The sequence below is a fragment of the Myxine glutinosa genome, chromosome 11 (assembly GCF_964187855.1).
Source record: "Myxine glutinosa chromosome 11, kmMyxGlut1.1, whole genome shotgun sequence".
NCBI lineage: Eukaryota > Metazoa > Chordata > Myxini > Myxiniformes > Myxinidae > Myxine > Myxine glutinosa.
The window spans coordinates 23,448,638-23,464,855 of record NC_136271.1 but is presented as its reverse complement, the minus strand read 5'-3'; the positions used below and the strand labels follow the sequence as shown (position 1 = coordinate 23,464,855).

Here is a 16,218-nt window from a genome sequence, read left to right as displayed (position 1 = left end):
TTCCAAGCTCGACTCGACTCAAAAGTGCATCTCCGTTTCTGCTTCCAAGCTCGACTCGACTCCCTGGGGGAGCGTCGCGCCGTGGGTTATATAGGCCCCGCCCCTCAACCTTGGCGAACCTCCCCCAAAAGTTCTTCCTCCGCCCTCTCCAGCCAAACCCCTGGCTCATGGTTGGTCGAGTGGGGCTGGCTCACTCCTCCCCTCTCTGACGAGGTGGGGAAACGCCTTCCTTCCCCCAACCCTGCCTCGTGGTCAATGGCGGATGAAGGGAAAAACCGACCAAAATGCGGAAGGCGCTTCGAATTGCAATTGACGGAAAGGGGGGAATGGCAGGGAATCTATCTCTTTCACTGGTGCAATGGAGTATTTCAATTAATGGAAGACACAGCCTTACGCTAATACACATAATAAGGATATAACTGTCAAAAGAAAAGATATATCGTGTCCTGCATGTATGTTTTTATGGACTAACTACGGGAACGCCCTTTGACCTTTATACAACCACCACGGAGGGAGGAGGGGTGATATTTTACAAGCTTTGTTGCGAATATGGAATTTGGCCTCCATATCCGCTTGTAAATATTCCCCTATTTCCCCAATACTCCCCAACTATCCCCAATCCCCCATTCCCTAGTCCCATTGTCTGTAAACAACACTCTGTAGAACCGACCTTCCCCTTTTTCCCCCATTAAATGTCGTGCCCAGGTCCACCGCATCTCACGTAGACAACTTTCGGACATCTTGCTAGTTATTCTTAGTCTATGTCAGTTAAGGACTCGTTTCCATTAATTCTGACTCTTCGTTGCACCAGAATGTGATTATATGGCACCAGTAGTGAGTTTAGGACCTTCCCTTACCTCCTCCCATCTTCCCCATGAAACAACAACAACAACTACAACAACGGCGCGCGGGGGGAGTGTGCGTCCTCACACCGGCTCGGTTAGCCGCCATGACCATGCGCTCCGACGGGGTTACCACGAAGGGGCTCCTTGTCAGCCCCTCGTCAAGGGCGGAGCCGGTAACCCCCCCGCACGCACCCAATGAGAAGCAACGTGCCGATTCCATCTGGGGCGGAGCTAACGAGCCGAGGGCGTGTCACTCCCCGCCGGATATACGCGGCGACTTACCGGATGTGAGGTCAGATGCGCCTGAACTACGGAGAGCAGAGGAAGCCACCGCCACCCCCAGCGCGACGATACCTCCCCGCATCTTTGGACCGGACCGAACCGGGTCGATTCTGCCCTGAGCCCAGGTGCACCTGGAGCCATCGATCCTGCCTTTCCTTGCCATCAATCCCCGTGTGAGTCAGTTTTGTCCCGTTTATCTGTCGTCTGTTGGGGTTAATATAAGAGTGTGTCTAAGTGCTTGTCTTTCTATGATGTCCCTCTTGTAGTTGTAATCTAACCTTCCGCCCTAATATAACCTCCTCCGGAGGTCTTGAGAACTGAACCCTTGGTGTCGTGTCATTTGAATCCCAGCCGTGTGTCCTTTTCCTTCATTGACCTAGCGTAGCGCGACTCGGCAACGTTCGAGTATAATCGGGTAACTTGTGCAGGCGCGGTCATACCAAATCGCTCGGTGAACCAACATCCACCACCGCGTCTGTAACAATTGGTGTCGAGGAGTGGAATTCGGACCCGGGACTAAATTTGTTAGGCCCAAACTTTGGGAGGTAGAATCGATCCGGAGCGCGTTTACTGCGCTCGACGAAATTATAACGGCGAAATTTGATTTTGTTATACGGAAATAAAAACCCGAATTTTGAAAGTCGCGCTATGGCAGACCAAGTCGGCTGGGGTCCGGTAGTGGAGAGTGAGGCAGGGTCGGTCCAGGACCAAATTGAGGGACGTGAGGAGAGCGAAGCAGCGAGGGTAGCAGACGCACAAAATGGCGCCTCGCTGGTCACCGCGCCCGCGACCGTGGCAGCGCCCCTGGTGGATTCGAACCTTTTCCTCCTGCAAATGAGGGCCCTTATGGAACAAATGGTGGGAATGAGGGCTGATAGTGAGCGGTTGGGAAACCAAATGGGGGTAATGGGGAACCGGATGGAGGCTCAGAATGAGCAATTGGGGGTAATGGGAAACGAAATGGGGGTAATGGGGAACCGGATGGAGGCTCAGAATGAGCAATTGGGGGTAATGGGAAACGAAATGGGGGTAATGAGGGACGAAGCGAGGGGTACCGGAGAGGGGTTAGACAATAATTTTAAGGGTTTAGACAAGAAATTTGGGAAGTTAGACGACAAATTTGAGGGGTTAGACAACGGGATAAAAGAGGTGAAGAAGGGGTTAGAGGGGGTAGAAAATAGAATGGCTGCCCAGGCGAATCAGATAGAGGGAGTGAAAAATGGGTTAGAGGGGTTAGAAAACAGGATGGAAGGCAAATTGAGGGACATGAGGGACCAAGCGGAAAGGGAAGTTAACCAAATGGGGCAGCAGATAGAGGGGGTCAGAATGGGGGTAGAAACCAAACTGGATGCTCACAGGGAGGAAATGGAGCAGATGAGGGTGGCATCTGGGCAGGAGATGCAAGTGATGGGAGAGGAGATCAGAAGAGGGGTGAGTGAGGAGGTCGGAGGAGTGCGCGAGGAGGTGAGGCACTGTAAGGAGCGCATGGAGAAGGAGGTGAGAAAGGGGACTGTAAAACTGCAAGGGGGTATAGAGGAGTTGACGCTGGGAGTAGAACAACTGACAGTGGGACAAAAGGAGTTGGGGGAACAGGTAAAGAAGAACACAGCGGTAATAGAGGGGTTAAAATCGACGCAGAAGGAGATGAAAAAGGACGTAGGGGTAATTAAAAAAGAGTGTCAGACGGTACATGAGGACTTGACGAAAAAAATGAACAAAGTGGTAGAGGTGATGGAGGTTAAAGAGCGGGAGGTGCGGGAGCACATAGAAAAAAATAAAGTGGAGTTAGAGGAAGAACTTAAAGGGGCGCACGAGGAGATGAAGGAGGTGAAGCAGAAATTAGAAGAAGTGGAAGAAGGGGTGAGCGAAATTAAAAAGCGACGGAGAGAGGATAAGAAAGAGATAAAGGAGGAAGTAAAAGAATTGGTCCAAAGTCTGTGTTCGGATCGTGATGATGTGCTCATTAACCGGATGAGGGATTCGCAGGTGATGGAGGAGAAGCGAAGAGAAAGAGGACCCGGTGTAAGTGGTGACCAATATGGTCGTGCGTATGATGCGCCAGGTGATTTAATAAGCTTGGGGGTCGAGATAGACCCGGATGTTCGTGAGAGGCCACGAGTGAGGTGTATGGCTGGTCCGGAGGGTATGGAACGAGAGGTGCGAGGTGTGGGTGAGCAAGGTTGTGGTGGTATGGAATGGGTAGCGGGTTGCGGAGGTGTGACCCATGCATCGACACCAACAGGGGTAGTTGTTGGAGGGACCGGGGAGGCACGAGAGCCCCTTGGGGGTAATGTACTGTGGGGGCCCGGCCGGTTCGGCCCCGCGCTGACCCCGCAAGGGGCGACGCACGGGGTCCGGCAGGCGGGCAACGACTCGCATACGAGGTGGTCCCACAAGGTCCCACTCGCGCCGTATGACGGCAAGAGTGATCTACGCGCGTACCTGGCGCAGTTTGACTGTGTGTGTAAGGGCAACGGTTGGGGTGAGGACGAAGGTGGAGTACACCTGGTGGCCGCATTGCGCGGCGCGGCGGCGGAGGTGCTGACGGCATTACCAGCGGGTGCTCTCACCCTGCCAGCCCTCCGCGACGCCCTAATTAATCGATTCGGCATTGAACAGCAGAGCGAGCTTGTTAAAGCTCAGCTCGCGCTGCGAAAGCGCAAGCCCCAGGAAGCCATCGGGGAACTTGCCCACGACATTCGCCGCGCTGTGGGGATCGCACATGCTAGCATGGCAGCGGATTCCCGGGAAAGCCTGGCGCTGGACCATTTTATCCAGGCCCTCCCGGATATTGAGCTCCGGCAACAGCTCGCCATGTGGCGCCCGCAGACTCTCAGCCAGGCGGCTGACGCTGCGGCCCGTTGGGAAGCAGCGAGGCCCCTGGCCCGGGGGGGCGAGCGTCTCGCAATGGCGGTCCGCCAGGTAGGACCCCCGATGGAGGGCGGACCCCTTAGGGGGCCCGCTCCCGACGTGGGTCCTGACCTGGCGGGCATGGTCCGGAGGCTGGTGGACCAGCGCCTGGCGGGACCTGGACCATGGCAGGCGGCCCCGGAGGTGGCCCGCGGTGGACCACGAGCGGGTAATCCAATTCGGACCTACAGGGGGGGAAATTTGGAATTCCGGAGGCAAGCACCTTATCAGGTGAGGTGCTATACCTGCAACCGTCTGGGTCACCTGGCGCGGCACTGTCGAGCCGCGCGCCGGGATGATCCCCGGCGGTTGAGGTCCTCAACTCCGCCAAGGGGGGAGCGGGTTAGCCGACCCCAGACACCCCCCCGCCAGACCCCGGGAAACTAGAAGGTGTCGGGCACGTAGGGCGGTGTTCGGCAGAAGAGGATGGAGGAGAGCCCTCATTGACGCGACAGGTCATTTATTGTGGCCAAATTGGAACCGGTAGCCTGACAATTCGATGCAAAATTGCCGGCGTGGGGGTAGACGCCGTAGTGGACACAGGAGCTAGCGCCACGATCATCAGCCCTGTGGTCCTTGATTCGAGCGCAGGTGGCTGGGATAAGATCCAGCGCCTGCAAAATTATAGTTTGCAGCTTGCTACCGGGGTAACGGCCCCGATCATAGGGCGTGGTTCTGTGACCCTCAAGTTAGGGTCGGTAAGGAGGGAGATAGATGTTTGGGTGGCGGAGGTGTGCGACCCATGTTTAATAGGGTTGGACCTGTTGACTGCCAGCGGTTGTAAAATCGACTTGTGCCGGGGGATCCTGCAGGTGGGAGTAGAAGAGCTACCGTTAGGGGGAGTGAGCACGGCCGAGAGAGCGGAGCTGGAGGCTTCCGAGGCCGTGACCATCCCCCCAAGGGCCGAGGCGATAGTGCCGGCCCGGTGGGCAGCTCGCCCAACATGGCAGGAGTCCTGCGGCCTGGTCGAACCGGTGGCAGCGCAGTCCATACCGGGTTTAATCGTGGGCCGCACCCTTGTAAAAACGGACGGACCGGTAGTGGCCGTCCGAGTAATAAATATGAGTACAGAACCACGCACTATAGTAAGGGGCACGAGGGTAGCTGGCTGCACCCCAGTTGAGGAAGTCGCGACAGTGAGGGGCGAGAACGTCCAGCCGAGCCGACCCCGGGGGGAGCCTTCAATAACAAGTAGGAATTGGCCCGATCCCATTTGCGAGATGGTAAATCGTAGTAGCGTAGAGTTGGGAGGTACCCAGAGGGAGGCCTTACACAAACTGGTTGGGTCCCATTTGGACCTCTTCTCCCTGTCCACCGAGGATATTGGACGTACGGGCCTGGTGAAACATCAGATCCACACCGGTGAGGCCCGGCCTATTCGTCAGGCCGCCCGACGGCTCCCTTGGAGCAAGAGGGCGGAAGCTGACGAGCAGGTTGAAAAAATGCTCGACGCAGGTGTGATCGAGCCCTCGGGAAGTCCTTGGATGTCACCTGTTGTGCTGGTCAAAAAGAAGGATGGGACCACGCGGTTCTGCGTGGACTATCGCCAGCTAAACAACGTGACACTCAAGGACTCATATCCCCTGCCAAGGATTGATGACACCCTCGATGCCGTTGCGGGCTCAAATTGGTTCACAACTTTGGACCTCAAGAGTGGGTATTGGCAGGTGGAGATGGATAGGGCAGGGAAGGAGAAAACGGCATTTTCCACAGGTAAGGGGCTGTATCAGTTTACTGTGATGCCGTTTGGTTTGTGTAACGCCCCCGCCACCTTTGAAAGATTGATGGAGCATGTACTAGGCGGCATGCCATGGCAATCATGCCTGGTGTACCTGGATGACGTCCTGGTACATGCCCAAACGTTCCCCCAGGCAGTAGCTAATTTGGACCAGGTGTTCGGGTGCCTCAGACAGGCAGGGTTGAAGCTGAACCCGAGTAAGTGCACTTTGTTTGCAAGAGAGGTGGCCTATCTAGGTCACGTGATCGGCCGCGAGGGGGTAAAAACGGACCCAGACAAAATTAAAGCGGTAGAGGAGTGGCCCGCACCACGTACCATCAAAGAGGTGCGGGGATTTTTGGGACTCTGCTCCTACTACCGGCGCTTTGTGGCGAAATTTGCGGAGTTGGCCCGTCCCCTCCACCGGCTTACGGAGAAGGGGACGCGATTTAATTGGACACGGGAGTGCCACGAGGCCTTCCAAAAATTGAAGGGGTGTCTAACATCCGCACCCCTTCTAGCTTACCCCACTAGTGACGGGACATTTACCCTGGACACGGATGCGAGCCAGGAAGGATTGGGCGCAGTTTTGTCTCAGACACAGGAGGGCGTGGAGAGAGTGATTGGTTATTATAGTCGGGCCTTAAGTAGGCCCGAGAGAAATTATTGCGTCACTCGCAAAGAGTTATTGGCTATGCTGGCTGCCATGAACCATTTCCACCCGTACTTGTACGGGCGGAAATTTTTGGTTAGAACTGACCATTCCTCCTTGCAATGGCACCTTCGGTTCAAGGAACCGGAGGGCCAAATTGCAAGGTGGTTGGAAAAGTTGCAGCAGTACGATTTTGATGTGGCCCATAGGGCCGGGAAGGCCCATGGTAATGCGGACGCACTCTCTCGGCGTCCTTGTCTGGGGGAAAACTGCAAATTTTGTGCGAGACACGAGGAGAGGGAACAATTGGGCGATTCGGACCCGACCCTCGTTGTCCGGGCAACCCGGGTGAGAGGGCCAATTTTGCCACTAACCGCGGACGAAGAATTTGGAGAGTTGGCTTGGAGCACGGCCCAGCAGGAGGATCCTGTTCTGGGGCCGGTGTTCCAATGGGTCAAATTGGGGCAAAGACCAAAGGGGGAAGAGGTCACCCCCCTCGGGGCACAAACAAAGGCATATTGGGCTCAGTGGCAGACCCTGGAATTGAAAGGCAACATCTTGTATCGCAAGTGGGTGGAGGTTCCCTCTGATAGAACTTCCTGGCTGGTGATAGTCCCTGACAAATTCAAGAACGTCATATTGCAACAGGTGCATGGTACCCGCTCCGGCGGCCATTTGGGCAGGACAAAGACAATATCTCGGGTCCGCCGGAGGTTCTATTGGGTGAATATGGGGCGCGACATACAGGACTGGTGTCGGAGATGCGACGCCTGTTCTGCCAAAAAGGGACCAGCACGGAGGATGAGGGCCCCCCTTCAATTACATCAGGTGGGGGCCCCCCTTGAGCGGGTGGCTATGGATATTCTAGGACCGCTGCCCCGCACCCGCCAAGGTAATAAGTATATCCTCGTTGTAATGGACTATTTCACCAAGTGGCCGGAGGCCTACGCCCTCCCCAACCAAGAAGCAGGGGTGGTAGCGCAGGCCTTCGTGGAAGGATTTGTGTGCCGGCATGGGATTCCACAGGAGTTGCACACCGACCAGGGACGAAATTTTGAGAGCAAATTGCTAAAAGATGTGTGCAGTCTCCTGTCAATTCGGAAAACCAGAACAACGCCTTTAAGACCTCAATCTGACGGGATGGTGGAAAGATTTAACCGAACTCTAATCCAACAACTGGCACTGTTCACCGCCACCCGTCAGGATGACTGGGACGAACATCTCCCTTATTTGCTTATGGCCTACCGAACCAGCCAGCACGGGGCCACCGCATGCAGTCCAGCGTTGGTTATGTATGGGCGGGAGTTACGGGCTCCCGCCGACTTGCTCTGCGGTCCCGTGCCAGACACGGTGGTTAACCCGCCGAGGGAGGGGTACGCACGTCACCTAGAGGAAGGCATGGAGCTAGTCCATGCCTTCGCCCGCCGCCAACTCCATCTGGCGGGGGAAAAGATGAAGCGCAGGTACGACGACCGGAGCCAGGGGAGTCAATACGCTCCGGGGATGAAGATTTGGTTCTTTAATCCCCGGAGGCGGAAGGGAAGGTGCCCAAAGCTCACCTCCCCCTGGCAAGGCCCAGGAGTCGTCCTGTCGCAAATCTGTGACGTGGTCATTAAGATCAAAATGGGGCCACGAGCCCTCCCTCGGATCGTCCACGCCGACTGGATAAGACCTTACACCGGCGAGCAGGCGCCCCCGTGGATTGCCTCGGCTTTAGATGCCGAGGCGGGACCCAGTACCTCTGAATAAGGGGGGCTTATTAGTGCCAGAGGACTGGGGGATTGAGGAGCGATAGGCCCGGTGGGTAAGGGTGGCATCCCTGCCACCCTTCCCATGGTGGGGGCAAAGGAGCAATAGCTTATGGGGTGTATGGCAGTGAAAACTAGCCCGGGTGGGTTAGGTTATATTGATAGGGCCCTAGCGAAGATGACATTAGGTGACGTTAAGGTTAGTTAGTGACTGATACCTGTAGTGGGGACGCAGGTAGATTAGTGTGGATTATAATGACGTGGGAGCGCAATAGTTTAAAGGGACGACTGGGAAGCGCAAGTTTCAGAAGGGAGTAGTTAGATGAGATGATCCTGTGTGAGAATTGAACAGGTGTGATTGCACAGGTGTGCAACTGGACAGGTGTGTGGAGCAGTGTGTGAGTAGTGAGTGTTGTGGATCAGCGCGAATGCGCTTGGGGAGAGAAGGGTGCAGGTGGCACCAGGTGTGAGAGCACAGGTGTGCAAGTACAGGTGTGTGGAGAGAGTTGGAGTAAGTGGTACGGAGTGGTGTGCATGGTGCGAAGGTGTGAATGGGGGAAGAGTGGACCCCCATCACGGATACCCGGGGCGGGTAGTGTAAGTGCTAGGTAGAGGGTACAGGTAAATTGTGGTTGGATATTGGCATCTGTGGTGCGGTTGCAGAATGGTGTTGTGAATGGGTGCATTTGTGTTGTGGAAATGGCTGGGCGTGTAGCCTGTTAGTGTGTGTAGTTGGTTGGGCACTCCACCACTGTGAGGATGTCGGCCAGGTGAGGCCGCAGGTGGGCTCTGGGAGCCGGTAGTTGTGAGTGGGTGCCTGAGGATCCCGGGTGTGGATCGGGCAGCCCAGTGCCAGAGAGGGCACCGAGTGGGGAGAGCACCAGAGGGCCTTCCCCAGGTAGTTAGGTTAGGGTAAGGAGCAGGTAAGCTCGGAGGCAACTGCAGTGGTGGAGGTGTGCAGGTGGGTAGACCCGCTGGGAGAGGTACACGCCACAGTCCAGAAATTGTGCGAGGGCACCGGGAGATGAATCGGGGGAGTGAGACCCCAAATTGAAAAGCACCACAGTTTGGCCAATGGGAATTGGTTTTTAGAACCCATAGTGTAAGAGGGCCAATGGTTTGGCCGGAGAAAGACCCCGGGTAGTGTAAAGTTGTTAAAGTCATTTAGGAAATAGTTAGGATTGATGAACCTGTCGCACCATACGCAGCCACTTACCTGTGGTGATGATGATGACTCCACACCTGTGTTTTCTTTGTTTTGTGTTGCAGGAAGTAAGGATTGCTGCTGGATTTGTGAGACGCATCACGACGTGGATGAGACATTGGGGTGATTCCATCTCTCCCTCCCTAGGAGGGACTGATGATGAATTGGTAATGGCAAATTATGATGTTGAGTTGGAGATGGCAAATTTTGATGAGAGTTGAAAATGGCAAATTTGATTGGTTAGGAGGGAGAGAAGACGAATTTGGTATATGGGAGGAACGGGGAAGACAGTAGGAACGTTTGTTGATTTGTAAAGTAGATGTTTATGGGTAGTGTTGTGTTTTGTGGATACAGTAAGGGGTAAGGGAGGGGCCATGTAGGTTACCTGGTGGGGGGGGGGGGGGGGGGCGTACGGTAGGAACGTACCTGTCTCACCTGGTTCCCATGTGCCCCCAGTGTGCATCATCTTATATTGCGTGCACTTTTGCGCCCTTACCACCTTACTCACTTGTCTTTTCTTTTGTCTCCCACCTCCGAGGATCTGGCTTTGGGGTAGAGAGAGAGGAGAGAGAGGTGCTGGCTACGCAGTTGTGGGCCTGCACTTTCGCTGCTTGCTGCCGGGATCGATACACCATATGGACCGCAATGTTTGTGGCCACCCACAATGGACCGCAGTTCTTATGCGGCCGAGCACCACCCGTGGATGGACCTATGGGTCAACGTGGCACCTATGCCATACAGGTGAACCACTTATAGTTGACACCACTGAAGGCCAAAATACAGAAATGGACGCGGTTGGTGCCTTTCGTTATTTTTTTGAAGGAAGTAAGAAGGCCAAGTGCACCACACGAAGGCAAGACCAGCGGCAGAACCTCGGCCGGCTGCGACACCACACAATGATCACTAAACATTTTATTGGTGCACCGGATGGTGCTGACTGTGTGATGGGGTGGTGCTTTTCGTGCTGGGAAAGGGTGCTCTGCACGTTATTAAAGGCCGTAGGCCACAGAGCACTCGTGGGTTGGTGTATCGATGCTGGCATGCGTGCTCTCTCTATGCATAACATCTGCATGTGTCCCTCCAAAAACAGGTCCTGGATCGTAGTGTAAATATCAGCGTAGTCTTGTGTAAATAATGCTCCCTACCGGCTGTATGTTTAGTTTGCGAATTCTTTCCGCAATTCGGTTATCCTGTGGGTGTGTTTCTGAGAGGAGAAGGGTGCAACGTCGCAGGGGGACATATTTACTCATTTGTGAATATCTGTAAAACTGTCGCACTCAGGGTAGAGTTAATAGTAGAGGGAACTACATCTGAGTGCCACACTAAAATAGGTAAAAATTTATCGGGTCGGGACGCCCCGAGGGTAGAGAAGGGTGCAATGTTGCGAATATGGAATTTGGCCTCCATATCCGCTTGTAAATATTCCCCTATTTCCCCAATACTCCCCAACTATCCCCAATCCCCCATTCCCTAGTCCCATTGTCTGTAAACAACACTCTGTAGAACCGACCTTCCCCTTTTTCCCCCATTAAATGTCGTGCCCAGGTCCACCGCATCTCACGTAGACAACTTTCGGACATCTTGCTAGTTATTCTTAGTCTATGTCAGTTAAGGACTCGTTTCCATTAATTCTGACTCTTCGTTGCACCAGAATGTGATTATATGGCACCAGTAGTGAGTTTAGGACCTTCCCTTACCTCCTCCCATCTTCCCCATGAAACAACAACAACTACAACAACGGCGCGCGGGGGGAGTGTGCGTCCTCACACCGGCTCGGTTAGCCGCCATGACCATGCGCTCCGACGGGGTTACCACGAAGGGGCTCCTTGTCAGCCCCTCGTCAAGGGCGGAGCCGGTAACCCCCCCGCACGCACCCAATGAGAAGCAACGTGCCGATTCCATCTGGGGCGGAGCTAACGAGCCGAGGGCGTGTCACTCCCCGCCGGATATACGCGGCGACTTACCGGATGTGAGGTCAGATGCGCCTGAACTACGGAGAACAGAGGAAGCCACCGCCACCCCCAGCGCGACGATACCTCCCCGCATCTTTGGACTGGACCGAACCGGGTCGATTCTGCCCTGAGCCCAGGTGCACCTGGAGCCATCGATCCTGCCTTTCCTTGCCATCAATCCCCGTGTGAGTCAGTTTTGTCCCGTTTATCTGTTGTCTGTTGGGGTTAATATAAGAGTGTGTCTAAGTGCTTGTCTTTCTATGATGTCCCTCTTGTAGTTGTAATCTAACCTTCCGCCCTAATATAACCTCCTCCGGAGGTCTTGAGAACTGAACCCTTGGTGTCGTGTCATTTGAATCCCAGCCGTGTGTCCTTTTCCTTCATTGACCTAGCGTAGCGCGACTCGGCAACGTTCGAGTATAATCGGGTAACTTGTGCAGGCGCGGTCATACCAAACCGCTCGGTGAACCAACATCCACCACCGCGTCTGTAACAATATGTATATATCCATACACACAATGAACAAAAACATGCAAAGGCTTTTCTGCAGGCCCGGGCTTTAACCTTTAACCTCAGGTTGGGCGTTGTTTTTAAGTAGCAGGCTGCTCACAGCCGCCCGGGGCGGTACCAACACCTGTCACTTAGGAGTCTTGAGTGGAACATTTCTGTTGGGTTTTTCTTGAGTGCGTCTCCACAATCAGATCAGGTTTTTCTACCACAAGCTCTTGAGGCAAGTTGTCAGATGGGGGATTTATAGGTTTTTGGGAGTTCTTTCTGCCTTACGGGTTGCATTCCTGGTTCTGCAGTGACTGCTGGAGGGTACGTTGCACGTTGAAGTTGGTGTTCCCACAGGTTTGCCGCTAGAAAGCTAGAGGCCCAAACCTTGGGTGTAGCACCCTGTGAGGCTGCCTCGTAATCTGGTGCATAATACTGGGTCCCCTTCCCTGCCAGGTAGAGACAGGTGCTGCACCGAGCACAGGATTCTGGGAGACCCTTCTTAGGCCACTACTTTGCACTGATGGTGGCATTTGGAACATTCGTTGTTTTTTCTGCAAAGTTCCCTGAAGACCTTTCACCTCTTTAATTTTAGTGTGGGATAATCATCTGTGGCATCCCCATCCAACGTTTTCCCCGTATTCTTTATTTGTTTTTTTTCACCCGTTGGGAGGCGCACGCTCTTGGTTTTTCGGCTCAACCCCACCTGCTATGGTATTAATTAAAATAAAAAACCTGGGCTCCCAACATCATGAGATGGGAACATTGTTCAGACTAGTGGGGTCACCCGTGGGAATCCCACGGGCATGGAGGTGTATCGTTGCGATCGGTGCAGCCATTTTTGCAGTACCCGGGACAATAACGTTAGGCGGGAGTCCAAACCTGAAAATGCTGGAGACCAAAGCTGAAATTGGAAAAACAATATAGCCTATTTTACTCCAGGGGGTCCCAGGATTACCCACCCAAAATTTCGTTGTGATCGGTTCAGCCGTTTTTGTGGTACCTGGGAACGGACGGATGGACAGACGGACGGACATTTGGTGAATTATAGTAAGATGGGAACATTGAATCGGCCAAACGTAGTAAATATCAAAATTCACATGTAAAAATCAAGTTGCCTATATCGTCAGTGTTCACATAAAAGTCCCAAAAAAAAAGTGATGCTATTAATAATAACTTATGTGGAAATACTAAGACACGATTAATTGGTGTGCACAAAGCTTTAGTAACGGCGTGATAATGGTTTTGAATGTAGTATGATTGTGTGCAATACTGGACAGCGCATACCTAGGCCGGAGCCGTGAGGAAGTATAGACCACGCGTGAAGCTCGAGACCTGTGGTTGCGACTAGCTGCTCCTGCAGGCTGGTTGTGGAATGTGGATCAACCAGGCCACTGACCACGCACGCCGCTTTGAGCAGTGCCGCTAAGTGAAAGGACAAAGAAAGTGATGAAATCAGGAAAAAGGTTATTATCACCTGTGCTGTTAATGAAGTGATAAAAAAATTTCCTGGTGTAAATAATAGGTTTTACTACAAAGCTAATTCATAAAAATGAAGTGCACTAACTTTTGTGTTTAAAATACAACTACCATCTTGTATCACCTTGATAATTTATAGCCTTGGATGAAATGGAGATTTTAATATTATTTTATTAGTGTTACGGGGATGTAAGTACTGTCGTGTAAAATAGATTTAAATAATATAAAATGTAAAATAGTCATAACAGGTGTAAAATAGATTAGTTATACTATTAATACATGTTTAGCATAAGTCTGTGCTTCCTGTGTAAAATGATAGAGCACAGGTTGAAGTTTGTTCAGGAGATGCTAATCATGACCCCTCTTCACCATAATGTGTCTACAAGCTTCCCCAGCATTCCCCTCGTTAAGTCTTTAAATTGTTCCCTATGCAATATGGGCATTTGTTTTCTTTAAAGTGAACTGATTATAAACACCTCCGCAAGCCCAGCCCTCCCTCCCCCCCATGGTACCAAGGATGACCAGAGTATGCCTCGTGCACCAAGTTAAGAACTGCAGCCTGTGCTGCAAACCATCAGAACTGCTCACAACTGTGGGCGTGTTGAGAGGCTCGAGATACCGGGCAGAGAACCAATTGGCGCATGGTTGCGAGGTAAGGGAAGCCAAGGGGCAGTTTTTGCGGCAGCTCGGGATGGGCAGTTTGGTTAGAGGAGTTCAAGACGATCAGTGAGGTGAGAGGAGCTTGAGTAAGTTTGGAGAGTCGGCAACAGAGTAGGGAGTTGGGTGGGTGAGAGACATCCTGTGGAGTCCAGTGGGTGGGCACGACAGCCAAAAGACAATATTCAGCAGAGCTGAACAGCCAAGGACAGCCGAGGAAAGGCTACGGGCCTGGGACACGCCACCGGCAGACACATCCCTTCCCACCAAGAGCTCCTCAATCCAAGCTCCCCCTTGAACCAACCAACCCCACACAGGCATCACATAAGGAGCAGGTTTTTCTTTTGCTGACTTGTGACTTCTCCCTGTCTGAATATACGTGGTGTAAGTGTTTTCAGTTATTGTGGAAGCTGTCAAAATTTGTGGGTGCATGGGTTTATCGTGTGAATTGTGATATGTGTGTCTTCTTCCTGTTCTCCCTATCCCTCATTAATTGCCTTATCAATTAAACATGTTATCACAAATGGAGTTTCAGCCTGGTGTGTGGTTGGTGAATTGGAATAATAACCATGGCGTGGGTTAAACTTTGTGGCCGTTGAAAATTTGGCGCGAAATCCTCGTAAGGAGGCTGTAACATCACGGTAATTTTCCCCGGGATTCACCCGGACCCAAATCCTAAGTAAAAGGGGAAGTTACCATTGGCGACAGATGTCGTTGTAGGTTCTATACATCGGAAACCTAAGCAAATATCTGTTCGTCTTTCCTGGCGGATGACTTGCGGTCTCCGAAGACAATTCATCGCTAAATGGGCGTGGAATTGCCAAAGCAGACTCACCTGCTTTTGAGGAAAGCTCTGATCTCCGTCAATTATCATGCATAAATAGGAGTGGTCTCAGCCAAGGCCACGGCAAAACAACAAAAAAGGAAAAATGAATCTGGCTAATCGAGGCCTAAAGCTGCAGAAACAAAACCTTAAACTGGCCGTACAATGTGGCGTTGATTCTTGCGAACACCAGGTCATTAGTAAAAGGGTTGGCTTAGGTAGGACATGCGCCTTGGCATTATTTCATAACCAAAAATACTTGCAGTTTCCCACCCACTTGTTACCACAACAGTCTCCCTCCTATTACTTTATCTCAACCACACAAATTATCAATTTTTGTTTCGATTTGCCAACCTAATTTGCCCGACTCATGTCACACCTGGAGCATGAGGATGTCGGTAATCTTCTAAGTGCTGCAGTTTGGTGCACTCAGCATCCCAAGATCCAACTTGCCAACGAGGCCAGCACTTCATACCTCCCTCTCCAGTTACGGGTAGAGAGTCATGGCTGGCAAGTAGCAATACCGGCTGCTCCAGGCGTCTCGCAGCGGCACCGATAGGTCGCACCCCGTTGAGGCGTACAGCGGCAGTGAGCACAGTGCCACCGTGCTCATAAGCTAATGGTGGCGTATCACTCCAGCCACCTGAAAAAGCATGCTCACCATGATTTTCTGTATCATACACCAGTTACAGCCACCATCTGCTTGTCAAATTCACCGTACCTGCAAGATCAATTCGCGCAGGACAACTGGCGCAGATCCAGCGACCAGGAGCTGGTGCTGCACCAGGTAAAGGTCGTATCCAGCGCCTCACCGTTCCCACTGATAGCTCAACAATCCGCTGCACTGCTCCTTCATAATGTCGTGCGGCTCGCACAAGCAGCTCAGGCCTACCATGCGGCATTATCAAGCACAGTGACGTCTCCATATTAGAAGATGTTCTGCATGTGAACAAAACTGATCAGAGTTTTTGGCTCTGTCAAAGTTGTCAAAACTGATCAAGATCACCTTTGATAATCAGGATGCCACCAAATCAGGTGAAAAGCCCAAACCGTTGTACAAAAATACATAAAGACAATCATTCAATTATGAACACATACTGCATGAAAATTGGTTTTTTTATTATAGATTAATACTTAAAAATTGGTAAATACATGACATGTAATCACTTGACATTTACTATAAACACTTGAAAAGAGATAATGCAGCTAGACATCGCGTCCCCCAAGCAGCTCAACAGTCATCTCGGCCTTGCCCTGCTATGCACGCACGCACGCACACACACACACACACACACACACACACACACACACACACACACACACACACACACACACACACACACACACACACACACACACACACACACACACACACACACCTGAAAGTGCTGATAGCACCCCACTTTCTGCCTTTGACATACAAAGCTGCCTTCATTCCTGACTTGACAACTTCT

General features: G+C 52.4%; 1 protein-coding gene across 5 annotated transcripts in view; it reads right to left on the bottom strand.

Moving 5' to 3' along the window:
* The window catches only part of FCSK (fucose kinase), an 86,200-nt gene that overhangs the window by 11,842 nt on the left and 58,140 nt on the right, over window positions 1-16,218 (bottom strand). For all 5 annotated transcript variants that reach the window (XR_013624922.1, XR_013624923.1, XR_013624924.1 and 2 more), the window contains exons 20-22: window positions 15,486-15,652; window positions 15,144-15,407; window positions 13,093-13,230 (exon numbers count right to left, since the gene is read on the bottom strand). Coding sequence is in view for 2 of the 5 variants with exons in the window: in XM_068130329.2 (XP_067986430.2) it covers window positions 13,093-13,230; window positions 15,144-15,407; window positions 15,486-15,652 (569 nt within the window). In the remaining 3 variants the exon portion in view is untranslated. The remainder of the gene's footprint in view (window positions 1-13,092; window positions 13,231-15,143; window positions 15,408-15,485; window positions 15,653-16,218) is intronic.